Raw genomic sequence first — 24,755 nt, 5'->3', positions numbered from 1 at the left:
CTACCGACTATCTGGAAAGGCGAGTGGGACAAAGACATGCCACCCCTATGTATGTACAACTGGAAACTATACAACGACTGTAGTACGTGATAAAAGAAAAGGAAAATGAGTTCCGGATAAGGATCTAAAGTTCCCGAACGGAAAGTTGATTCAAACGAAAGGAAAAACATAAGGAAGTTCAAAGCCATGTACCATGTTTGTGTACGTTTGGAACCGCAGTTGAAGGTGAATAAACCTGAAGAAAACAGAGGGAAGAAGATATGTAGAGAAGGTGATGTGAAACAAGAAAAATATTTTGCAAAGAACGGGGTGGGTGGGTCATCTCCATAATTCCAGATAGGAGGATCGATAGTGATCTGTTTTCAATATAGCCAAAAGAGCTGGCAGATTAGTATAGACTACGGATTAGGTCCTTGGTTGTAACACGAGTTATCGGTTCTAGAGGCTGGATTACAAGGGACAGATTTGGTCTGCCTTGCGAATGTCAGCGCAAGAATGATAAGCGAAAAAAAAAATCAAACCAGGGTTGAAAATTCTCATCCAATCCCTTGTGGTGATGGTTGGGAATTATTATGCGGTAGCCGCGGCAGATGGCATGCCATTTGGTGAAGCATGGCGTTTCGCAGGGTTTTCGGATGGCGCTTCATTCTGTGTAGAGTTAGTGTTAGCAGCGAAACCGATTTCGAGCCCGTTGAGCCCGAAAAACCAAAGATAAACATCAAGTGAAACCAGTGCTGCCGGTTGGTTAGTAGTTTTGTTTCTAAGGTAGTTACTTACGTCCAACGCATGAATGTTTCTCTTTTGAGCTGTTGGTTCAGACTTTTTCACGACTTTTTTCTTAGGTCGGGATGGTCGCACTTCTCCGGGTTGGAAGACATCTTCAGGAAGGTCGTAGCTATTGCTGACATCAGTAATGGTCCAAAAAATATTCGGGGGAGGGAGCAGGTGACGCACTTGCGGACATGAGTAATATTGAGATCATTTATGCCAGGTTGGTACTGTGCCCATGAAGTGCAGGTACTTTTGAATATATGCGTGTCCGCCGAGATATCTAGCGATCTTGAGGCACCTTCGAGAGTCAGTTGTATCATGGTAAGTTGTCGGAATGCCTACCTGGAACTAATGGCTTGAGTTCAAGTCCAATGTAGTATGTTGTCGTGTATAGTGTGCAGCCTTTATCTCCATTGGGATGATCTGTTTCCGGCATTTTGATAGCCTCGCCGCCATTTTGAGAAGCCGCGGTGTGTTGGGGATCGTTACTCTCGTCGGTAGTTTCGGTTTTTGTGCCCTTCGCTTGGTACTTCATTGATCCGCCCATAACCTCTACGATCTCCTTCTCGTCCTTACATATATGAATTCTTTCGAATCCCTTCGGAAACGGATGGGCAATCTCGATTGATGATTTCCTATCAAGCGCTCCAACAAGATGTCGTAGTTTAGATTCCACAAGGCCTGACCACACAGATTGTGCATCCTTGCTGCGGCTTGCGGACGTGATATTGAGGTAATACTTATAATCTTGCGAGAAGAATGTGTGGCGAGTGAAGAGGTCGTTCCAAGATAGTTGCCCAACGAATATTTTGTCAGCAATATCCCCACCGCGTTTTAATTCTCGAAGCAGAACCGTCTTCGTAGATAGTGACACGTTGTGTGTCGCACACATAGATGGATATGCAGGAGTAATTATGGGCATTAGGTGATATTTATCGCCGTGGTAAATCTAAACGATCCTGTTTGAGCGAAATACATCCGTAGTTAGAGCTATGGAAACTGCACTTACCTGCGGGTTCCAAACTTTCATCTGGAGCGGACCTTCTTCTATAGGCTTTAGTAACACTGGTTGAGGCCATTTCCACTGATTCATTATGCGGAAAAACTTTCCCACGACCGCCGACCCTGTAGCTTGGGGATATAGCTGGCAGACTCTGGCAACAAGCATAGCCCATGCAACGCCTCCAGGGAACCCTACGATGTTTGAATAGATCGCTCGTCCTACATCAAACTGTATCAGCATCTGAAAATTGAAACAGAGGTCGACGTTGCGTACGCTGTGCCCAAAGCTTGATTGCACGTAGCGCAAGCCGAAATGTCTTTTGTTGAGGGACAAGTTCCAGGATCTCATCCGTCACCCGTGTCCCGTTGACGCATCGTATCTCTTTCTCATCTAACCCACGTAGCAAATCCTTGTTCCTCAGGTCCAAATTCGGAGGCACGGAGTGCACAAGGAGACGCGCATAGATAAGGTCAATGCTGATACCCGATAATTCAATTTTAATGATAGGAACGTAGGCATCTGGAACTGAAGTTAACTTTTCAATAGCGCCTTTCGGCGCCATGTTTTCTAAAATGGGAGGAAAATCGGAAAAAAAGTCTTCGAAAGAAACGTGTTTCGGGCCAACAACCAGGGTGTCAATATCAGATCCTATTGTATGACAATCGAAAGGTTAGTGTATACTTTCCCCAAGCGTCATAGGGCCGACACCAAAAATGCCAACGGACCTGGACCATATACGCCCAGACGATAACTGCCATATGTAAATATTTTCCCTCCAGCAACATCGATAGCCGCCTGCGACAAACCCTTGCGCCGGCTGACTACCTTAACAAACTCGACCGTCACCCGCTGAATTAGTTGTAATGTCTGTTTTCTAAGGCGAATGTAAAGTTAACGGTGGTGCCTCAAGAAAAAGACGAAAATAAGGAAGAATAGGAAGACAACTGAAGACAATAGTTGTTATCTGGATAAATACCTCCGCTCAGTCTCTGCCGGTGCTTCGAAGTTATTTTGTCGTTTTAGCTCGGTGGTTAGATCATCGTTGGCAGCGATCTCTGCTGGGGTGGGCAAGGCATTCGATACCGGAGGAGTCACTCCCCACTGCCTAGTCGGCGCTGCAGCCATAACGTCGAGGGCGCGCTGTCCCTATATGACGATTCTGAACGCGATTTGGAGTTCACTCTGCCAAAATCGAGTGTTCCTGCTGCTTGCAAATGAGGCTATCATGGGTGGACAGATGGACAAGAGAAAATCAAGGGAGGAGACTAAGGCGCAGAAACGTGCAGTTGAACAAAGAAGACACATCCAAACACCAGACCCACACGGTTGAACTAATAGAAATATGCAAAGAAAAGTGAAGGCAGGTGGCTGGAAGTTCGGCGAAGCTGTGTGAAGCTGCAGTCGGGTTGGTCTGGCTGAGTCATCATATTCTAGACGCGCGGCAAAATAACTTGAGGCTGAATCCGCATTAAAAATTCCTAATTTAGAAAAGGCTCCTCATTGGTGAGTCAGGTGATGGAACCCTCTCAAGGTTGGCAAGGACTTGTTGAAGGCCCGGGCGTATGCTTGAACAACCTACATCTGCAGGCAATTGGCTGTTCTTTCTTTCACAAAAAGGGAATGTACTTTTCTGAGTTTGCTCTTGATCAATTTGTTGACAAACTTGTGTCTTAGATAGATCTTTTGATCACTGTGTGACTGTGTTGGCACTTCATCATATCTTTCTCAATCATGTCTTTCCAAAACTGCTATGAGCTAATTTGTCTCTGACCAGATCGAAAACCTTCCAAAAACTCTTGATGTGACAGCTGCTCTCTGTGATTGTGTATGCATGACTCATGTTTCTAGATTCTGCTGGGGTTTATATCAGTAAGGTGTTGAATTGCCATTCTGTATAGTTCTGGATTGAAGATGAACTGTTTCTGTGTATTATAAGATAGTCAGAGCAAGATGTTATTGCCTAATCATATAGTTGAAATATTCACACTTGCTATAGAAAGGCAATTCTCCATAGAGGAAACAGGGAAATCGGTCTTAGTTTTTGCATGCACAAGGCTACACTAATGCTGAGGGGATATAGATCCCAGAAAGACAACAGACAAACTATATTGACATGGCCTTTATCTAGTGGTCCTGGCTGGTGATACTCAGACAAATAGGCCCAGCCAACGCCACAGCAAACAGCAATCCATGTCAGCGAAAGCAGTTATGTTGCTTTTCTCTTTGATTAGAGACCAAATATTGGCCGCTATATGTACGGTTGCCTCTAGGAAATTTCAAATTCGAACCCTCATGCCATGGAGACTAAAGTCGCAAACTATTGGGCTGCATCCTCACATGTAGTAGGGAAATTCAATGTGTAGCCGCATGCATTGCAAACACATAAAAAACCCGACCCTGGTCCATCTGCAATCCTATGTGTTAGGCCATGTTCGACTTCAGTTCTTCAATCAGCACATCCCTTTCATTTCAAATCTTCAAATCCAACCGAGTCAAAAAATAAAGGTACTACAATCCAACTTAAAATTTTTTCAGCAAGCATGAAGTGGAGAATCATCACGGTTTTCCTGGGAATTACATAGGGCAGGCCTACACACTGCAGCGTACGCACGTCGCTTGTCAATATCAGCTCTCTTCACGACGTAGAAGCAGACGATTAAAACCTCGGGTGAGAGCTAGCTTAGCATGAGAAAAGGGTCAATTCTTGCATTTCAGCGTAAGATGCTAATATATAATCATCACTCTGATCCTCAACGCTTGCTCCATGCATTAGTTAACTAAGTAGTTCAGATGATTGCGCATTATCCTATCACTTGAGACTCCTAGAAGCCAAAGAGAGTATGAACAAATTTTACTCCTTCTTCTCATCCTGGCGACGAGCGTCGTGGGTATGCCAAGGACCCAAGAGCAAACAGTGGAGTCATACAACGTCGCCCTCATCTGCCCGATGGGGGTTCAATTAGCCGCGGTGGAAGGCATCCGCGTATATGAAGGAGCTTCTGGAGACAATCCCTCCATCCGAAATTAAGAAGACTCCTCTCGCGGTAGAATCCATCAAGGTAAATCATTTCAAAATTTTCTAGCAATCAAATTGCCTGATGGGAAGCTAATGCAGCTTTGCAGGTGTCGGGACTCTCAGGGGAAATTGCAGGATAAAATTTCAGAGTTGGAAGAGATGAACAAACTTCTCGCTTACAGCGATAAATCTCACGCCAAAAAAAAAAAAAAAAAAAAAAAAAAAAAAAAAAAAAAAAAGAACGAATCCTTGCAGGTCGATCTCAAGGAGTCACAGGAAAATTTCCGCAGATGGACTGCAGGCGGTGGAGGATCAATTCGAGGGGAGTCCGGAGGAAACGGCGGGCGTCCTGAAGGCATAAATGCTAGTGGGGTAAGTGCTTTGACACGGCTGATGTGATAGACCTGAGCATCCTGCTTATATGTATGTTTACAGTTGTGAGTGGTATGATTAGAAGCGGTTGTGCCGAACTGAAAAGGACGATACTTAAAAGATGGGCAGCGGGATTACCCCAAGTGGACAAATTTTTTGCAAAGTGGTTCCGCTCTCGCCGTTTCTTGTATATCTTCAATTTGAGTTGAACTTGAGTCAAGCAGATATCTGGCTGGTTTAGCGCCAATGCGGCGTGCGGCGTGGGTTTATAATATAGGCTTCCCATTACGGACTAGCGTAATATATATGCACTCCTTCGGCTTACCCGCGGTTAAGCGCTGGTAGTAACTACAGCGTAAGTGGAGGGACATCTGACTCCTTATCAATTCTCCGGCAAAGACATGACACAATGGTGTCCTACTGACCTCCTGGACTACGAAACATGAAACTTGAAGTAGACGGGAACGATGCGATAATGGTGCTAACTGTTAGAGCTACTCTCGGTCCTCTTAACTTTCGGCGGAGACACGACCTTTCGGCAAAACAAAATCCCGGCCTGATCCATTTGGAGTAAATATTGTGCTTTGGTGGTTGACACATGGGCAGCATATCGTCAATTGAACTCTGCGTCCCCTTTTAAGAGCTTGCACCCTCTTTACCCGTTAACTTCATATTTCTCTATAAGAATGGGTAGCATCCGCCCTCCATTCGCTGAAGTTGAAGCATCACGGCCCGATTTCGACCATTCAGCGCCGCTAACCTGGACCAAATCACCCAATCCCGGTTGGAAGCAAGGACAAGGAGGAAACGATAACCAAGCCAGCCTGGAGAAAAACCATGTTGAAATCGACCCCTACGAAGCGGGCCGGACTGCACACCTCAATTACAAGCTCATGATCTCCGCGATCGTGCCACGGCCAATTGGACTCCTGAGCACCAGATCAAGAGACGGGCGGACCTTAAACGTTGCCCCCTTCAGCTTTACGCAGATGGTCAACTTCGACCCGCCAATCATCGTCGTGGGTTTTACGGGAAGTCCGGATCCGCCAAAGGATTCTCTACGCAACATCCTAGAAACGGGGGAGTGCGTTGTCAACACAGTCAGCGAATATCATCTTGAAGCTGTCAACCACTGCTCTATCAACGTACCACATGGCATATCCGAATTCGAACTGTCAGGGCTGCACCCGGCCCCGTGCACGACAGTCAAAGCCCCTCGAGTTAAGGAGTCGATATTCTCGATTGAGACGAAACTCGTGGAAACAAAGGAGTGGAATAGCCGGGCGAATCCAGGGAAGAAGAGTGGTGTTATGGTGATACTAGAGGGGACGAGATTTTGGGCACGAGAGGATGCGATCGATGACGAGAGGAGCCTTCTTGATCCTGCTGTTCTTCGACCCGTTGCCCGTCTTGGTGGGATTTCATACCTAAGGTCGACAACTATGATGGAGATTCCACGACCCTCAGTAAATTAGGAAACTCTAGCATCGGGTTCTAGAAATTACCCGCTGCGTATGTACTCTATTTATAACTTGCTGGGATTTTCCCCTTGCACGTTTTTTTCCTTCCCTTGTGTTTTCCTTTTTCCCTTTTCGATAGAGCCGGATGGATTCTGAATTTCTGGCGCATATATACTTGCTTTTGTCTATGTACCTATTTATATTCGTTTCGACAACTGATAGTGTTGGAGGTAATATCTAACTACCTTTGACCCAAGGATCGCCCGGCTAACATTTACTAGCAGTGCTAGTATTTGATGCAATCCCTATATGTTTCGGCAATGTGACCAAGCATCGTGTTTGGTATATTGTATCTGGCATGTGTCCATTTAAGCCTTTTCGTTCCCTTGGTCATGGTTGGCCCCGCCCTAGAAAGCACGAATCCAATGCCGCGTTGCTGCCAAATGCGCTTGCCAGTCCACTTGCAATGCGCCTGTCAGGCCGCTCAACCGCGGCAGACTCGGTTTGTTTCTACCCATCGGCAGCCTCAACCAAGGGACGCAGGGTTGCCGCAGTGTTGGTTACCCCCTCGTTTAGTGCTATGGTTCAAGGAGAATCCGCGACCTTGGTTCCTGGTACCTGTGAATGATTAAAAGCTAACAGTTGCATCTCGTACATTCTAGCTGCAAAACTTGTCACAAACCGAATGATGGGGCAGATGGACGTCCTCTCCCATCCGGTTAAGAATTAACCCATTTATCTGATATTTTTGCTTAATTTGTTTTTGTAATATATTCCTCAGTTCAGCACCCTGCTTGAGCAGATTTCTTGCTGTGATATCATGTTAATATTTATTATTGCTCAAGCTGGCCTCCCTCCCCCTCAACAAGAATGGTGTATGGCTAGGTATGGATATAGATACTTCTGCACTTATGTAAATAGAGATTTCCCCCCCCCCCCCCCCCCCCCCCTTTTTTTTTTTTGGTCACAATGTTTTTGCCAGACCTTGTTGTCCATTGATACCCGACTTTCGGTGCGAGAAATTTTAACTTACACCACTGAAAATGGATTTACATTCTGGATATCCTCAATGATAGCTTTGGTGGCATTGGTTTTTGGTGCGAGTTGTAATATTCTTCTCTCTTACGTTTTTCGTACTCTCAAAAAACATTTAACAAGTTACAGCATATTGATCTGTTATCGGTCTCCCGCATCATCCTTGTCGAACCTTTAATTTCTTACCGTTGTGATAAGCGGGGGAAAGTGGGATAGCAACCCTCAATGGCTGCACTAAAAAGCCGTTGCAGATATTCTGCTAATCTAGTGGCCCAGGCCCTGCCACATTATTTCTTTTAATGGTTGCCCCTAACAACGCATATCACCCCAACCTCCTCTAACGACTGAGGACAAGAAACTCCGACATTTGTTTGAACAGAATTTTCTCCCTCGACTCGATATCAGTTGGCATTCAACATTTACAGAACATAGCGGAAGGTACGGAGTATTGTTATTGCTATTTGCCAATTGCAAGATTCAAACTTCCTTTTCGTCAGTGAAGGCCATCCGCATGGCACATTGATATTGCATGTGAAGACAGGTTGTATATATTCCTTTATGTGCACTGTTTACGATCGATTTTGTGCATCGCGAAATCTTTGGGCCGATCATATAGCGTTTGCCTAACCGATATACGAGCAAAATAAAGGGAAAAGCTTTCGGCGGGCCGGTAATCAAACTTAATTCGGGTTCTTCAGCTGCAGCGCGGGAACAAAGCACATCAGCGAACAAATATACGCAGGAAAACTGAGGTTATGGCGGATTTAGCTCCTAAAGCGGAAAAATCGGATGCCGTGGATGCAGATGCCCGTGATTTTAATGAAACCGATCTGTCGCAATCGTGCGCAATCATGAATGCGGGGGAGTCGCAACAGTTTGAAGCGAATGCCACAACTTCTACACCCGAACCGGAAACCGCTTCCTCGGACCAGCAGGTGGAAACTGATGGGATTACTGAATACCATGCATTTGACCATAACCCCCACGAGCGACCTCATTCCTCCTCTTCTCATGCTTCTGCTACTTTTACTGGTGATGACGATTATTTCGATCAAGAGGGCCGACATGCCGCAAGGTCAACATCAAGTCGCTCATCCATTTCTTCTTTACCGGGCTCCGTCGTCGTATATCCTCCAGGAAAGCATGATTACAACGGCACCATTACCCCATCGAATTTCCGCGGGCATTACATGCAACATTATATAGAGAGTAATAATGGCCAACCCATTCCCGTGGACAGCAAGGACTTTAAAAAGAACACTTATACCTCCCGGCTTTCAAAAATTGCGCCTGGCGTTCGAGATCGTGATTCGCCTTTTAGACACCCCAGCTCAGTGCGTGCGATGCAAATGGGCGATGAGGAGGATTATGACGGGTATGGGTATGAGTACGACAATGAGAAAACTACACCATCACGATCTCGGAAGCGCCGGGGCAACGGCCGTGGCCATTCGTGCCAGAGTGTGTCGGGTATGTCGATGCGCTCGCTGGTCTCGACGCCGCCGTCTGCTAGGTGGAATTATAAATCACCATCGACAAAGGGGGAGCCAGTACAGAAGGAGTACCCACTAGTCCTTCTTCATTGCACTTTGCTCCCACCGTCTCTTTCACTGCCACATGGCCTGGGAAGGCCTAGTGCGCAGCTTCTTGAGGAGATTTTGCCGGAAAAGTACTGGGCGAGGTGGAAGTTGTTGGAGGATAAGATTGTCAATTCAGGTGTGCTGAGGGATCGCGGGTTGCTGATATCTCACCCCCAAGAAATGTATGACTTGCTTGAGGAGCGGCTATTAGAGAGTCTAGAGTTGGTTCGGCCAAGGTTGGGATACGGGCATTTCCTTGGTCGGGAAGATGAAGACAGTGCGGATGATGATGATGGGGATAAGAAGCCTGATGCGAAAGAGGATTGCGGAGATTTCAGCGATGGATGTGAAGGGGAACAATGTGCTGATTGTGGCGCACGGGTTCTTCGGCATTTAGAAGGGGAAAAACGGAAATGGGAAATAAAAGTCTATGCTGCGAATGGACTAATGAGAGCTGGCGCTTGGGCCGCAGCGTGGAGAGAAATGGAAAAGGTCGACGTCGAAGTCGGATTGGCACTCCCGGTTGAGATAAAGCGGGAGCTAGAGCGGAGAATTACTGAAGAGGGTAAGATGAAGATCGAGCAGGAACGGCGTTTGTTGGAGGAGGAACAACGGAGGAGAGAGATATACGGTGAACCGCCACCACCCACCCAGGAGGCAATAGATGGGCTCGAAGATGATATGGTTCCTCCCTTTCAATCGGATTTTGACAGGTCATCTCCTCCGCCTACTTTAGAACTGCCAGGGCCACGGCCAACGGTTCTCTCCGTGTCAACCTATAAGCATGGACATGAGCACAAGATAATACCCGCCAAATCTAATGAGATTGATTTGCAGACTCTTTGCGCAAATTACATCCGTGTTCTCGCCAGTGATAGACGGAACGTCGCGCTTGCTTTCCTAAGTGTTCTTGTCCTCTACTTATCGATTACCCTGACGAGGAGAGAAGGGGTTTTTATACACCCCACATCAATCCCCCCGCATGCCCCTCCGCCAAATATCTCGACGCCAATAGCTATTGAACGTAGCCGTCCCTCAGTCATTGGTTTTCCTGTTATCCCATCCGGTCAACCAGGATTTCCACTGAGCTCCGAGATGGATGACGAAGTGATCCACACAACGTCCGCGTGTGCGAGCCCTATATTTGAAATGACATCTACTAATGATATGCCATTAGAGCAAACTCTCACATCGCAACCCACACCAAACCGTTTTCCACATCTTTGCCAAAGTGAATCTCACTCTAGTGAGCCCTCGATTCAGCCCCAAACACCAGCTGCATTGAAACCTACGGTAGTAGCTGAATCAAACGATTCCTCGCCAAGGAAGCACCGTGACACCCTTTGCTCATCAGTTCAGCATATTGCGCAGCCCGCTCTGCAGCCAACCATATTAAACCCAGATGTCATAAGTGAGCACCGTACTGTTGCGTCCTCCGCTCAAATGTTAGAGTCATCTCAGCGGCTGTTAGGCGTAGAATGTCAGCCATCAGCGCTGGCTTCAACATCAACAGGAGCTGAGGGTCCATCGGCAGAAGGGTAACACAATCACCGCAAGTCATGATACACGACGTGGAGAAAGATGTGGAACGACTAGAAACAGAGCCCGTACCGCTTCCTTGTTGTGTTTCGATGCCAGTTGACAATTAACACAACTTGTTTTGCGTTTATGAACTCGTATGACTATAGCGATGAGGAAGACGCAGTTTCTCGGTTTTGGTTTCTGCGATGATGGGGCGTGAAAGTCATTAAATGATGGTTCTGTTTTTTATTTTCGTTTTATTTTCCCCCTTTGTTAAACAAAGTGAGCATTTGCTTACCCAATAACGAGGTGATAATTTCCTTTTGACTTTTGATATCTAAATTTTGCATCAACCTTCCCATCTCTGCCCTCACATCCGTCATTGTCCTTGCTTTATACATCTCGTCGGCCGCAAGAGCCCTTCTCCCTCACCGTTCTCTGATTATTTTCGCGGAAGCATGGGTATTTATACGAGCCAGTGGTCTTCGAATTTATGCGTGGAGTATTTCCTTTTTTCTTTTTTTTTTCTCGCCCTACTTTTATTGAGTTATTTGCTATGTTCTTCATTGTCATGTGCCATCTGCTGGCTTTTGAGCAGAGTTATGAATTGATGAAATGTTTCAGGGACATATATATGTACGTAGATTAGTTGATAGATAGATAGCCTATATGTAGCTGCTAGGAATATTACAGAAACCTTTGCTGGCAATTAAAGGCAGTGTTGCTGCAACACATCTGCTATGTGGCAACGTATAGATACGTCTGGGAGCAGTGGAATGCAAAAGCTCCATAATTCAAGATGAAAAGAAAATAACAACGAAAGTCTCACACATCCAACCAGAATTCCGGATCCACCGATCGGTTTCTCTTTTGAGCATGTCTGAAAGATAAATCGCTTGATCTTATCAACCCGGGCTTCGAACCCCACCATCTCCTCTTGAAGGGAAACTAAATCCATGCTCTTGAGGACCTGCTATTACGTCTGCCGAATATCAACACTTTTACCCGATCAATCCACTGCCCCAAATCAAAAACGCCTTAACAGATAGGGCTGGTAGCATGGATGAGGTTGGTGCCGAAAGCTCGACATATTCCTCGTATCACCCAAGCTTTCTTCACTTGCATGACTGGGACAAAAGATCATCGGTATCGTCATTTTCGGTATCGTCATTTTTGCTACGATCGTTCCTGTACAGAACATGAACATGAGGAATAGGCCATCATCAGAGACCGGTGGCTTTGAGGAAAACAAAACGCGGATTGGCAAGCCACTACATCATCGGCCTAAGAAAGCTCTGGAAAGCTGTTGTTGGCCCACGAAACTCGATGACTGGAGGGACACTGTCAGCCAAAAAGTGACGATACCAATGATGTTGAAAGAGGACTGAAAACCCATGGTACCTGGTCAAAGCTCGTAGGAGAGCACATCCATGGGCTATGGCGAGGGGTTGGCGACCAAGAGGCCATAGGTGATAGGAGAGCAAACGATGGGAGGAAATCTCCGTTGCCATGATGTCATCCTTGTAATACAAGTTGTTGAACCCCATACCAACCCATGTTTCCAGCTATACTCACCACAGCTCTTCACTTCGCTATACCACTTCTAGCATTATGTGAAAAGGGCACATAAATACCTACGTAGATTTGATGCTGAAATGATTAATCAAGATTGATTCTAGGGTTTTCCGAATTTAACACATCAAGTATCAAAATACCAAAATATGCTGTAAATGAATTGAGGGTTGGCTCAGATTTGCCCAAAGATCGGGTAGAGAGGACTTAAGAGGCTTGTTGCAGTGAGGGATGTTGATATTGACGTCTAGAGCTTTTGAACCTCCTGACCTGGACATACCACGCCAGTGGATGACAAGGCTGTGCTGCTGGAATGGGAGTTCCTCCGGATATTGTTGCTCATCGTGCAGCCCCAAGCCCAGTTCCAGTACAAGCGGAGATGGAGAATTGGAAGATGTTGCTGTTTTCCGCCAATCGCCGCCCAGCCTGTGGGAACGAGGGTGACTAAGCCTGTGATCCGCTATTCCATATTTACATTAGTGCGGCTGCAGACAGATTCTCGGCATTTCCGGGTCCCGTGATTGGCCGCGAAAAGTTTTCGGAGCCTCTTGCTTTCTAAAAAATTCTCATCGCGGATTTCCATACTTTTCCTCTCCAACTTTATCCGTGGCCATATACTAATAATTCCCCTCCCCCTTTCCCCTCCCCCTTCCTCTCCCTATCTTCCTTGTTTCGCGTTCACTCGCTTGGTTCGTGCTATCTCTTCGTTTTCAGAATGGCTGCTGCTGCCCCTTCTTCGAAACTGGATGGCATCCAGAAACCGGCCCTTCCCACCCCCCAGGGGCCCCAGATGAGCGGCCTTAACCTGTACTCGAGATTCGCCTTTGCTGGCGCTGTCTGCTGTTCAGTTACCCATGGCGCCCTCACACCTGTCGACGTGTAAGTCCCAGAGTCTCATTGCGCCTGTCTGTTATAAGCCCCTTGGAATTGCGGCCGATTCGCCGATGTTTACCCGAGGCTCACAATGGAATGTCTTTCAGCGTCAAGACAAGAATCCAGCTTGATCCAAAAACCTACAACAGAGGCATGATTGGGGGATTCAAGCAGGTCGTTCAGAATGAAGGAGCCGCGGCTCTCTTGACCGGTTTTGGCCCAACTGCTGCCGGTTACTTCCTGCAGGGGGCCTTCAAGTTCGGAGGTTACGAGTTCTTCAAGAAGCAGTCCATCGACTTCCTTGGCTACGAGACTGCGGCCAAAAACAGAACCGCCGTCTACCTCGCCTCGTCTGCGCTTGCTGAATTCTTCGCTGATATCGCTCTCTGCCCCCTCGAGGCTACACGTATTCGTCTCGTTTCCCAACCCGAATTTGCTTCTGGCCTAATGAGTGGATTCGGGAAGATCCTCAAGAACGAAGGAGTTGGTGCTTTCTACTCTGGTTTCGGTCCTATCCTTCTGAAACAGTAAGGCTTTTCTCCCCAACCAAACAGCGCCCGTGCGTATCACATTCATTAGTAATATTAATTCTTGAACAGGGTTCCATACACTATGGCCAAGTTCGTCGTTTTCGAGAGAGTCTCGGAGGCTTTGTACCGTCAATTCGATAAGGAAACTCTCTCCGATGGGGCCAAGACTTCTATCAACTTAGGATCTGGTCTCATGGCCGGTTTCGCTGCTGCTATTATCTCTCAACCCGCCGACACCATGCTTAGCAAGATCAACAAGACCGAAGGCCTTCCAGGTGAAGGAAATATGTCTCGCTTGATCAAGATTGCAAAGGAACTCGGACTCCGGGGTAGTTTTACCGGTATTGGCGCTCGTCTCGTCATGGTTGGTGCTATCACTGCTGGTCAATTCGGTATCTACGGTAGGTTATTTGTTCGTTTGCATTCGCACTTCCCCCGCATCAACGATTTACTGACCTTTCCTTTCTCTGCAGGTGATATCAAGCGCGTCCTTAACGCCACGCAAGGCGTCGAATTGAAATAGATTAGCCCTTGATTCCTTGGTTACCCGATATCCACCACCCACCGTTTCGTTCAACTCTTTCGATGCGTTAACCTCCTACAATACCCGGTCTCAACCCATTGTGTGACCTCTCATATATCCCTAGCAGGTCCATCCGGGATGTATATTTTTTTCTTTTTTATTCGTCGTGTGGGTTTTTCATGTGTCAGTACTTTTTTGATATAAAAAATGAAAAGTAATGAAATGCCAGATAGACAAAGCTGCTACTTGTGTTGAAAGAACCATGTCCCCATATAATTCAGCCTTCATTTTTTTTTCTTTTTTTCGTTTGTCTTCGTTTGTCTCTCTTGGTTTTCACAAAATTAGCATGTACTATCTGCCTTTCTTCTTTCTTCCTCTACTATCTGGTCTTCCTTGTCAGTTATTTTATTAGAGGACAATTTTCTATTGTATCTATAGATAGAGGGTGTTGGATCCCTGGTTTTTCAAAAGGACTCTTGTGCTTTTCCATATGCCATAGATAGTGTGTTCATAGATTCTCACATCTGTTTTGTCACTGTCATTTGCATTCAAGACTATGATCCTTTAGAAAATTGTACGTTATTTGCCTCATGACGATATTTTTTCTCCATGGTTCAGCCCATAGGTTACGTTATACACTGGACGCATCAACACTTGATTCGAGGAGATACAGCGCGATATCCATGGTTGCATCTGCCATCCAGCGGTCATAGACAACGGGCTCCCAATGGCTGCCAAGAAATGACTGCCTGTTACGGTTAGGCGGGAAGGTCATCCTCCTTAACCGCGCTCCTACCCCGGCTCGGCCTTAGGATGAGGCGGCTTTTTGCCAACATACCAGACAGCTAGAACATATATATAGATACCCAGGATATCTGTCTCCCCAATCCCATCTCCATCTTCCCATCCGCATATCTATATCAGAGAGCCCTGTTCTTTCGTCAATTCCTCTCATTCCAAGGTTACCCCTGAACTACCCATTGGCCTATCACAACCCGAGGCCCAAGTGCCCCTGAAACCTTATCTAACGCCTTGAAAAGTTTCAAACTTGGAGAACATCAGGATCACACCTCTTGAGAGAAAATAGAGCAGAGAAGAGAAGACCAAGGACCAAGCTGTTTATGCATATCCACTAAGACGTACGTGTGCATGTGTGCGTGAACACATGCGTATGCGGTGATGTTTTGAATTTTCGTTTTTCATATTTTGAAGAGAAGAAAAGAAAGAAAAAAATAGACTGTCTGCATTTGGTTGCTGAAGGTGATCCTGTTGAGACTGCTTAAGACGGCATCTGTTGGGACACTCATGTTGCGGGAGAATGGGGTCTTTTATATCGTCGGCCTACCAGCACATATTTCGAAAGCGGGAGACGCAATGGCTTGACATTGACGGTGAGTATTTCTTACATTTCTGTTCCTCTGAAGTACTTTATTTTAAGTTGGCTTTCACGGGGTGCTTTACGCTTCCTGTTTTTTCTTGTTTCAATTTATCTGTCTGTTTTCTTAAATTCATTTCTTGTGGGTTGATCATTTTTTTTTTATTCTACTGTTTTCTGTTTTTTGCTTGTGTATTTGATGGAAACGCTTCAGCTCCAAACACGTTGGTCGTTATCATCCTGTCGCCTTTTTTTTTGGTTTTTTTTTTTTTTTTTTTTTTTTTGAACACAATGGCCACAAATTTCCTTCGCTAAACAATTTCCTCAGACTTCGACCTTGACGAGCCGGGTGAGCCAAACCAGCTGATGTTTCAGGCCTTCGAGTGGTACGTGCCTGATGATCAGCGACATTGGCTACGGCTGCGGGCAGCCCTACCAAGTCTCAAGGAAATCGGAGTGACCAGCATCCTGCTCCCACCAGGCTGTAAGGCCATGAGCCCGTCCGGCAATGGATATGAGTTGTATGACCTTTACGACCTAGGTGAGTTCTATCAGAAAGGGTCGAGGGCCACCAAATGGGGAACTAAGGAAGAGCTGGTTGCTCTTGTGACTAAGGCGCATGAGATGGAGATCCGGATCATTTGGGATACGGTGCTTAATCATAAGGCTGGAGCTGATCATACGGAGAAGTGTAATGCGGTGATGGTTCATCCGAAAGGTGGGTTTCTGGCCATCTAATCTGAGTTTGCTAATGGAGAATGGGGATGGGGATGTTAATATGTCTATGGACACCAAAATATACAAGTGCCTTGTTGATACTAATTCTAAAGCCAAAATTTTAGACCGCCGGAAAGTCATCAGTAAGCCCGTGGAGATTGAAGCTTGGCTGGGTTTTACCTTTCCTGGCCGGGGGGAACGGTACAGTGAGATGAAATATCATTGGTACCATTTTTCAGGAGTCGATTTTGATGCCCGTAATAAGAACAAGGGAATATATAAAATCTTGGGGCCTGATAAGAACAAAGACTGGGCGCGGGACGTCAGCAAGGAGAATGGCAACTACGACTATTTGATGTTTTCAAATCTAGATTATTCGAACCCAGAAGTTCGTGAGGACGTCTTCAAGTGGATTGAATGGATGGGTCACCAGCTACCACTTTCAGGCCTAAGGTTGGACGCTGCCAAGCATGTTTCATCTGGGTTTTTGAAGGACTTTGTCGCTCACGTTCGGCGAACGGTTGGACCCGGCTGGTTGCTTGTGGCTGAATATTGGAAGGCGGAAGTTCGCGAGCTTCTGGAGTATCTAGGGCGAATGGATTACATTGTCTCTTTATTTGATGCGCCATTAGTCCGCCGGTTTTCAGATATTTCCAGATCAGAATTCGCAGATTTGCGTAAGGTTTTTGAGGGGAGTTTGGTTAAATATGAGCGGAAACATGCTGTGGTACGTTTTGAAACCGAATCCTTTTTTCATCTAGTCGACCAGGTTAATGCTAACTTACCGGACACTGGATAGACCTTCGTGATGAACCATGATACTGTAAGCTATCCCCCCACAAACTTGAATCTCATTTCAAATTTCTAACAACTATCCAGCAACCATCGCAATCGCTCGAGGTAAATTGTCCTCAAGGACCGGTCGGCTACCAAAAGGATACATCAACCATCAGACTCAACTAACAACCAACCAGGAACCGATAGCAGATTTCTTCAAACCGCTCGCATATGCACTCATTCTCCTGCGCAAGGAGGGATACCCGTGTCTTTTCTACGGCGATCTATACGGAGTGTGCGGTGGCTGCAAGGGGATCCTCAAACCCTCCTGCAACGACAAACTAGCAGATCTAGCGCTCGCTAGAAATTTATACGCATACGGTCGACAGCGAGATTATTTTGATAAAAGGCATTGTATTGGTAAGTGTCTGCCCCTTGCTCATACCACATATTCTCAAATATTTCGTATCCGACGCCCTGGTTGATTAATTGACACTCCCCGTGCAGGATTCGTCCGTTTCGGTGATTCGGGACATCCTGATGGACTGGCCTGCGTCCTTAGCAATGGCCCCGCAGCCACGAAGCGCATGTATGTAGGAAAAGCGCATGCGGATAGTGTCTGGACGGAGATATATGGCTACTGTCGCTCCAGAGTAAAGATAGATAGTCGCGGTTATGGCGTTTTTGGTGTGGTGGCGCGTAACGTGAGTGTCTGGGTTCGGGAAGATGCGGCAGGCAGGGAGCGTTTTGGGAAGTTGTATGTGACTGCCTTTTTCTTTTGTATCCCCCCCCCCCACCCCTTCCCGCGTTTGAACATCCTTTGATTTATTTCAAGCTTCTTTAATAAGTGGAGGCTAATCTCAACATTAATATAATACCCAGTGATTCGGATATCTACTCATCTCTACAGGGTGACCATTGATATTCCAGTACCCATCCTCTATTTTCTTTCTTTTTCCCTTCTTTTTTTTTGGATCTCCATATGTGCCCATAATTGTGAGCACATCTCCTTTTTCCACACTCACTACCACCCCTTCATCCGGTGTTGTATATTGCAAATTTTTAAGTCTTCGAATCTTGGAGTATGGGTCAAGGTTGGTTTAAAAGCTTTGACTTTATAGTCACATTTTAATGTTTGCTTCTTTCTGATTTGCCTAACTAGAATATAAGATTTTAATCTAATCCGTGTCATAATAGAATAAACAGAGACCCTTGGTATTCTTTCCTTAGCCCATCGGAGATGCTTTTCATATATTTTCAATTGTAGTAGTCTATTCGAAAGGAAAAGAAAAAGCTCAAAGATTCCATTCCCAGTTTCGGGATTATAAGCTTGGGGTCGTCAGTTTAAATGCCAAACAAACAACTGAGTGGGGAAATATATCTATCTTGAGTAAATGGAGCCAGAAAAACCCCTATGTTTCATATGTCATATCCATCTGCGTTAAGTGGATAAAATCCAAGTCGCAATCATCGAACCATCAGCATCATTCATTCGGAGCAGAAGTGAAGAAAAAGACATCACCCGTAACAATATGTACGCGAAAACAGCGGGCTAACTAAATCAGTCCCCTTTTGAAAAACCACGCCCAGAAAAGACGTAATAATCAACAAAACGGAGCAAGAAAAATATCACATCACAAACCCGACTTCCCCGTTAGCCGCCCTTCAATCTTCTTCTTCTCTGCCTCCTGAACAGCCCTCACCTCCTCCCTCGTCGCATCAAAAGCAACGCTAACCTGATTAAACGGATTCTCCTCACTCTTCTCAAACTCCTTCCGCACAATCTCCAGGCGCTGTTGCCTCCGCAGGCCGGGTTGCTCCTGCTCAATCTCCGGTAACCGCCGCGCCTCGAACGCCGTATACGCGGCTTTAAACCTTCGTTCCGGATGGCGCTCGATCTTGGCTGTGCCGGGCGAGGTGGTTAGAGAGAGGGCGTCGAGCGCGTTGTCGATGCCAGAGGCGTTGAGGGCCGGGGCGGCCTTGTTGTAGCTTGTGGGTTTCTCGTCGGAAGCGTCGAGCTGGGAGAGATCGAGGGTGCCGGCGCGAGTGGTGCCGGAGCTGACGTTCTTTTTCGCGGCGGCTTTTATACCCGCGCCTTTGGGCTTGGAGGGTAGGGATGCTTCTTCGGCTGCTAGTTGGGCGTCACGCTCGGCTTTTTTGCGGGCTGATTCTGCCTTTTTGGCTTCTGCTTGGTCTCTGTGGAGCAGTTTGTTAGCTTGGATTTTTCCTCTCAGGTACAACCTTGCACTGCGATTACATCGGCTTTTCTTGGCCCTGGTGGCCAAGTTGGTAAAACGGGTTCATTCCCGAAGTAAATAGGTGGGTAGTAGAAGGTAGATATCTCATACTTCTTTGCACTCGATTTTGCTCCCTTGGACCACTCGCGGGCTTCCTCTTCGGCCTTCCTGGCGTTTGCAGCAGCTTCTTTTTGTGCGGCTGCTTCGGCTTTCTACAAATTGCGCACAGTCAGTCACCTCCATAGTGGGAGGGGTATAAACGAGTCATACTCTTGCATTGCCCGCCGCTTTTTTGGAGTTTTCGCCGCCCTTTTTCCCCGCCATGGCTGCGGGATATAAGTGTACTAATCCAGATCCTAAATAGAAGGAACAAATCAGGAAAAATAGCCCTTATGGGGGAAAAAACAAAGTTGTGGTTTGACAGAAGTAATAGTTGACTATGACTTCAACATCATTGTTCGTTCAATCTTCGGCCGGAAAAATATGGTTCCAGCATTTGGAACCAACAACTATGGAGGGAGCTTGCTTTTGTCGCAGTTAACTACCAGTAGCTACTAATTTTGCTCTTATTACCTAAATACTATAGACTGCATCTCCAGCCCCATGTTGTCACAGTGTGAGAGTTTTTGATAGGGTGGCTCCAAAGAAGTGGCATCTTCAACTGTGTCCCTTTTGGTGGTAAGAGGCGGAATTAAAGCTTTACGGGGGGAATTATTGAGCTAAAGTGGAGTAATCATCAAGGACTCAAGGAAACTCCATTGTCTAAATAAACTAAAAATCATGATCGTGATCATGTATCTTCCTTAAGGAATGCGTTTCGTCATCATCGTCAACCTCATGAGCGTCGAAATGGGAAAAACAAATCACATCCCAGAGAGGATTGCTTTGGCCCCCATCCTCATTTGCATTCATATACTGACTGGTCTCCTTTCGCATGCTCTCTCGGTATCACACACTTTTTCACTATCCTTTGTGTCGGCTCTGGTCTTTCTTGCTTAACATTGGAATTGTTAAACCACGGTTGTTAGGAGAACAAACTGGCCAGAAAATTGAAACAAAAGACAAAATCAATTATAAACATGAAGTACGCAAGGTGCAGATTTCGTGCAATTTAGTCCCGCAAGGTGAGGGATTGGCATCAAAGTTACTTGTATTGTAAGGGAGGGATTATCAGGGGACAAGTGGAGGGGGGCGGCCCGGGAAATACGGCGCAAAATTGAAAAAGAATGGATGGGGTTGTAAAAAGGAAAAGAAGGCCAAAAGTAGGATTGCACTCAATTGGGTGACGGCTTTCCCTTCACTTCCCCACAACCAACACTCATATTCAAAGCCTCAAATCCCACATCTCTTTTTGCCAAACTTTAACCCCGGTGATATCACGAAACTTGACACCATCATGCACCGTTACTTTGCCATGCCATTCCTCTTCCTCATCATCGCCGTCATCATCCTCATCATAAGAGTCCTCCCCGTCACTCCCATTCGCCATCCATGAAAAATGAGCTTCCTTCCCCTTGCCTTTGAGAGCCCCGGAAGTATGACGGCCAGTGAATGGTGAGTGCCAGTCGAAACTGCCTCCACTCCCATTCGCCTCCTCATTCCTATCCCTATCCTCATCGAGTCGTGAATCCGACATTCTCTTATTGGTTTTTGAGCGGGCGGAATGCCAAGATGGGTTGTACTCCAGGCGGGAAATAGAAGTTCCGGCAGGCCCATTCAGAGCGTAGCTTACTGCAATATATTCTATTTGTAGGCTTGGGCATCGGATTATGCTGTCAATGGCACAGTATCTTATCTCGCGAAGTATGCCGGCGCAGTAATCGCTTTGGACGAAGAGGATATGGAGGACCCGAAGAGAGCGTAAGCCATTCAAGTGCTGCATGAGCAAGTGCTGTTTCAATTTTAAAATTTGATTAGTGTTCTCTGCAGGTAGTAGGAAGGTAAAAGTGTGATCGCACAGGAACGACTTACAAAATTAGGCGAGGCCATGGCGACAACGAGCTCTTTCAGCGCGAAGCCACGTTTACAGATTAGCGCGACAGATTCCCTATTCAAGGCCCAGGTCGAATCTTCATCGTTTCGAATCATTAACCGCTTCAGATGCTTTGCATGCTTTGCGAGTACCTGCTTCTGAATATCTTCTATTACAACTTGTGTCCTGGGTGCCAAGGACTCGACTTTCGAGCGGGCGATCCTTTCGACCATGAAGAGTTCTTCTAGGTAACTTAGGCCATTTAGAAACGCAAGAAAACTCGGGGTGACATTATCTGTATGGATGGAAACTAGTTGGAGTGGGGTACTTCTTTGTAGCTTGGAGAGCATGGACCAAAATGGACGTTGGGGCCCCACATTCAGAAGGGAGAGATGCCTCAGTGAGGAAAGGTTGACCGCACGGCAAAGTACGGATGGTTTCACAGGGATCAGGTAGATGGATAAGCTTTCCACCGGGATTCCATGATGGAGGCGAATATACGCTTGGATGGCGTCTTCAGTGTCCTCCATAGCTCCAGTATCCGGATGTGCTACAGAGGTTGGTACGCCAGTCATCCAGGAATCGTCAGAAACCTTAACGGGCTGCTTCCCTTTACTTGACGAACTTGACGCATGACCGTCTGCACCAGAGGGGAACAAACTAGCCTGAGGCTCGTTAAATATACCCCCCGAACATGGAAGTGGGCTTTCATCCTCCATAGAGCTATCCGTCAAATCGAGAAACTCCTGGTCCTCACCACCTTCACTGTTGACTTCATCTGGATGTTCTAGATCAACGATATCCTGCAACTCGTCCTCAAATTTTTTCTCTTCTGGCTTAAGGATAAATGACGGTTGATGACTTTGATTTTGGACCTCTAAAAATTTGTTGAAAACACTCTCGCTAGCGTCAGATGTGGATGATGAGTAGTCAATGAAAGCCTTAGCGGCAGGTTTCCAACCAGGTACAGGTTTTCCTGAATGAAAGGTATTGTTTTTATGGATAGGGCCTTGCGTAACATATGAAGAGCCTGGAGGGTAGGTTCCCTTCGAAGGTAGGGGAAATATGCTTTTGCTCGATGGTGGAAGCTGTGATGGTGTTGGTGGTGGATATATCATACCAGGATTTTGCACGGGAGGGCTTCCTTCATCCAAGCCAAATATGTTTTTGGATTGAGGAAGATTAGTTGCGAATGGTGAAATCGACTTCGGTACAGGGGGGACTTTATGAGAAGGTTTTTGATTAGCCAACGCTTTCTTCTTCATCTTTCGATAGCCATCCGCGATTTCCTTCTTCTCCAAGTAAGCGGCGACTGCTTTCTCGACTTTTTGAAGAGCCTTTAGGCTCTTACTAGAGGCGGCATAAGCCCCTTTGCTCTGAGCCAGGCCGCGTACGATGGTGGATAGCTTTTCCACAAACATACGGTCTTCATCGTATTTCGATGGCTTGAGCGCCAACCGAATTTCTTTGTCTGCATTATAAATTGCACGGTCCGCAATCTTCTCGAGTTTCTGTTGCGCAACAGTCTCCTTTTCTAGTCCAAAAATTCGAGCAAGGGCCTTTTCCTGGGCAGCACGTTCATGACGCATATCGGCATCACTTGGTGTAGAGATATTTCCGAATAATTGTGACGTTACAGGTGGTGGAGGCGCTGGAGATTGCATCAATGGATCATTTAAAAATCCGCCGCCGTCGTCGTCGTCTTGTGCTGTATCCGTGTCCGACACATTCACAACAGTCTTCTTTCTAGCTTTGAGAGCCAACGATTCCGAAAAAGAAAGCTTTAGGGTCTTAAGCGTTGTTGAGGACGACGAAATACATTCCGCAATCTCTTGGACATACTCGAGGGTATCCATATCTAAAACGGCCAAACTCTTCAGACTTGAGAACTTGGAGAAAGTCCGTGGAGAATGAGGAAACTTCTGAATATTCAACCGCTTCACTGGCTTTACATTATTATTTGCAAATAACCCTAGATTGGAACTAGGTGGAGCCGGGTGATGATGCGGGTGATGATGCGGGTGGTGATGCGGGTGGTGATGCGGGTGGTGATGCGGGTGGTGATGCGGGTGGTGATGCGGGTGGGGGTGGTGACTCGTAGTAGGCGGTATGGACGAGGCAGGAACGTTAAACGAAAATGTGCCGGACGAAGGAGCCATTGGCGGGGATGGATGAGTAGACTGCCCATCCTGCAATCGAACATGGACATTTTGGAGGCTCCCGTGCTTGCCCAATGTTTCGAAGATGGCGGGGCTAATTTCTACGCGAATATTCCACCTAAATCAGGTCAGAAAATACTGATGGGCCAAAAGATAGCGCTATCTAGAAATAATATAAAAGGTAGGTGACTTACCGGAAGCTTTCCAGGGCTGGTATCTTTTTTATAGTCGCGAGCAGAAGAGTATTCAAAAACTTTCCACAGCTCGAGCCATATTTGAATTCCAAAGCCACATTCATGCCTATATGGCTTCCCTGGACCGTATCTAAGGATATTTCCTTAATGTAAGCGGCATAGTTGTAGTCACTCGTTATCAGTGTATCTAGAACACCAGTAAGACGATCCACTGCCAGCTGTCCGGTTCTTGTGTCACGTTCAACAAAAATATGGCTTAATGAGCGATAGAGCTGGGCTGCAGCTATGTCACGGAAGGATTTCGAGACGAGGGAAATGTTAACCAAATCTGAAGAGGAAGCCTGACAAGGGTGAGAAATAGGTATGTTAGCAAATACGACAGGCTCAGCGCATAGCTCTATCATTCAGTTTTGGTGGGGTTTGCGAATACTAGTACTCACATACGCAAATATGGAACTCAGCGTCTCTGGGGGAAGACGTAGTATCGGTGGCGTTTTTGACAGTTTCTCGTATGGTGAAGCCCCAAAGACATTAACTGGTGAAGACATTGACGAGAGAGGCTGATCTATACAGCCTACTGTCAACTCTATAAGCTGGCGAAGGGAGTAATCACGGGATTTGAAGCGATCCTTCTATCGAATTGCAGAAGAGAGATGGTTGAACTGGAGATGAAGATAATCAATATAAGCAAAACCTATTCGCGGGGGGAAAAAAAAGGTAAAACATATAACTAAATAATAAAATGGCACAGCAGAAGGTTGACGAGCGGGCTAGACCAGTTGACAAAACATACAGGAATACCGGTTGCAAGATAAAATAGTCAAGATAGACTACAGTGGGATCTTATATTGCTGATCGATAGTATGCGTATGGTGAAGATGAACAGGCATCAACCGGCAGGCATAGAGCTGTGCAAGCAAGTTACCGAGGAACTGTCAGCAGTGTTGTTGTATCAGGGCCACCCAGACAACAAAACATTTAAAGTTTGTCTATCCGAAACCGATGGATAAAAACAGAATGAGTCAGTCTAAAGCAACAACCAGAAATAGAGAAGAAAAGAAGAGGCGG

General features: G+C 46.3%; 8 protein-coding genes across 8 annotated transcripts; 4 read left to right on the top strand and 4 right to left on the bottom strand.

Moving 5' to 3' along the window:
• Positions 1–570: 570 nt before the first annotated feature.
• Positions 571–2,899, bottom strand: HCBG_01379 (poly(A) polymerase Pap; the record flags this gene model as incomplete). Its single annotated transcript, XM_045428429.1, has 8 exons — positions 571–648; positions 778–895; positions 955–1,069; positions 1,114–1,720; positions 1,781–1,992; positions 2,048–2,422; positions 2,500–2,648; positions 2,751–2,899. 8 exons carry the CDS (start codon positions 2,897–2,899, stop codon positions 571–573), a joined length of 1,803 nt encoding a protein of 600 aa, XP_045290215.1.
• A 2,874-nt stretch (positions 2,900–5,773) lies between these two features.
• HCBG_01378 (flavoprotein oxygenase) lies at positions 5,774–6,941 on the top strand (the record flags this gene model as incomplete). The annotated part of the gene is made up of 1 exon (XM_045428428.1): positions 5,774–6,941. One exon carries the CDS (start codon positions 5,849–5,851, stop codon positions 6,635–6,637), a length of 789 nt encoding a protein of 262 aa, XP_045290214.1.
• A 1,567-nt stretch (positions 6,942–8,508) lies between these two features.
• On the top strand, positions 8,509–10,779 carry HCBG_01377 (uncharacterized protein; the record flags this gene model as incomplete). Its single annotated transcript, XM_045428427.1, has 1 exon — positions 8,509–10,779. One exon carries the CDS (start codon positions 8,509–8,511, stop codon positions 10,777–10,779), a length of 2,271 nt encoding a protein of 756 aa, XP_045290213.1.
• Positions 10,780–11,873: 1,094 nt separating this feature from the next.
• HCBG_01376 (uncharacterized protein) lies at positions 11,874–12,269 on the bottom strand (the record flags this gene model as incomplete). Its single annotated transcript, XM_045428426.1, has 2 exons — positions 11,874–11,946; positions 12,034–12,269. The coding sequence occupies 2 exons, from the start codon at positions 12,267–12,269 to the stop codon at positions 11,874–11,876; spliced, it is 309 nt and encodes a 102-aa protein (XP_045290212.1).
• Positions 12,270–12,941: 672 nt separating this feature from the next.
• HCBG_01375 (mitochondrial phosphate carrier protein) lies at positions 12,942–14,851 on the top strand (the record flags this gene model as incomplete). Its single annotated transcript, XM_045428425.1, has 4 exons — positions 12,942–13,209; positions 13,311–13,730; positions 13,803–14,134; positions 14,207–14,851. 4 exons carry the CDS (start codon positions 13,046–13,048, stop codon positions 14,254–14,256), a joined length of 966 nt encoding a protein of 321 aa, XP_045290211.1.
• A 649-nt stretch (positions 14,852–15,500) lies between these two features.
• On the top strand, positions 15,501–18,047 carry HCBG_01374 (alpha-(1,4)-amylase; the record flags this gene model as incomplete). The annotated part of the gene is made up of 8 exons (XM_045428424.1): positions 15,501–15,647; positions 15,960–16,349; positions 16,474–17,075; positions 17,148–17,171; positions 17,228–17,248; positions 17,323–17,545; positions 17,633–17,882; positions 18,008–18,047. The coding sequence occupies 8 exons, from the start codon at positions 15,575–15,577 to the stop codon at positions 18,045–18,047; spliced, it is 1,623 nt and encodes a 540-aa protein (XP_045290210.1).
• A 467-nt stretch (positions 18,048–18,514) lies between these two features.
• Positions 18,515–19,697, bottom strand: HCBG_01373 (DUF1014 domain-containing protein; the record flags this gene model as incomplete). The annotated part of the gene is made up of 3 exons (XM_045428423.1): positions 18,515–19,321; positions 19,474–19,574; positions 19,633–19,697. The coding sequence occupies 3 exons, from the start codon at positions 19,684–19,686 to the stop codon at positions 18,760–18,762; spliced, it is 717 nt and encodes a 238-aa protein (XP_045290209.1).
• A 989-nt stretch (positions 19,698–20,686) lies between these two features.
• HCBG_01372 (uncharacterized protein) lies at positions 20,687–24,235 on the bottom strand (the record flags this gene model as incomplete). The annotated part of the gene is made up of 4 exons (XM_045428422.1): positions 20,687–21,253; positions 21,334–23,611; positions 23,688–24,028; positions 24,128–24,235. 4 exons carry the CDS (start codon positions 24,233–24,235, stop codon positions 20,687–20,689), a joined length of 3,294 nt encoding a protein of 1,097 aa, XP_045290208.1.
• Positions 24,236–24,755: the final 520 nt, after the last annotated feature.

Source organism: Histoplasma capsulatum, assembly GCF_000150115.1.
Source record: "Histoplasma capsulatum G186AR genomic scaffold supercont2.2, whole genome shotgun sequence".
NCBI classification, from domain to species: domain Eukaryota; kingdom Fungi; phylum Ascomycota; class Eurotiomycetes; order Onygenales; family Ajellomycetaceae; genus Histoplasma; species Histoplasma capsulatum.
This window is presented reverse-complemented; position numbering and strand designations above follow the sequence as displayed.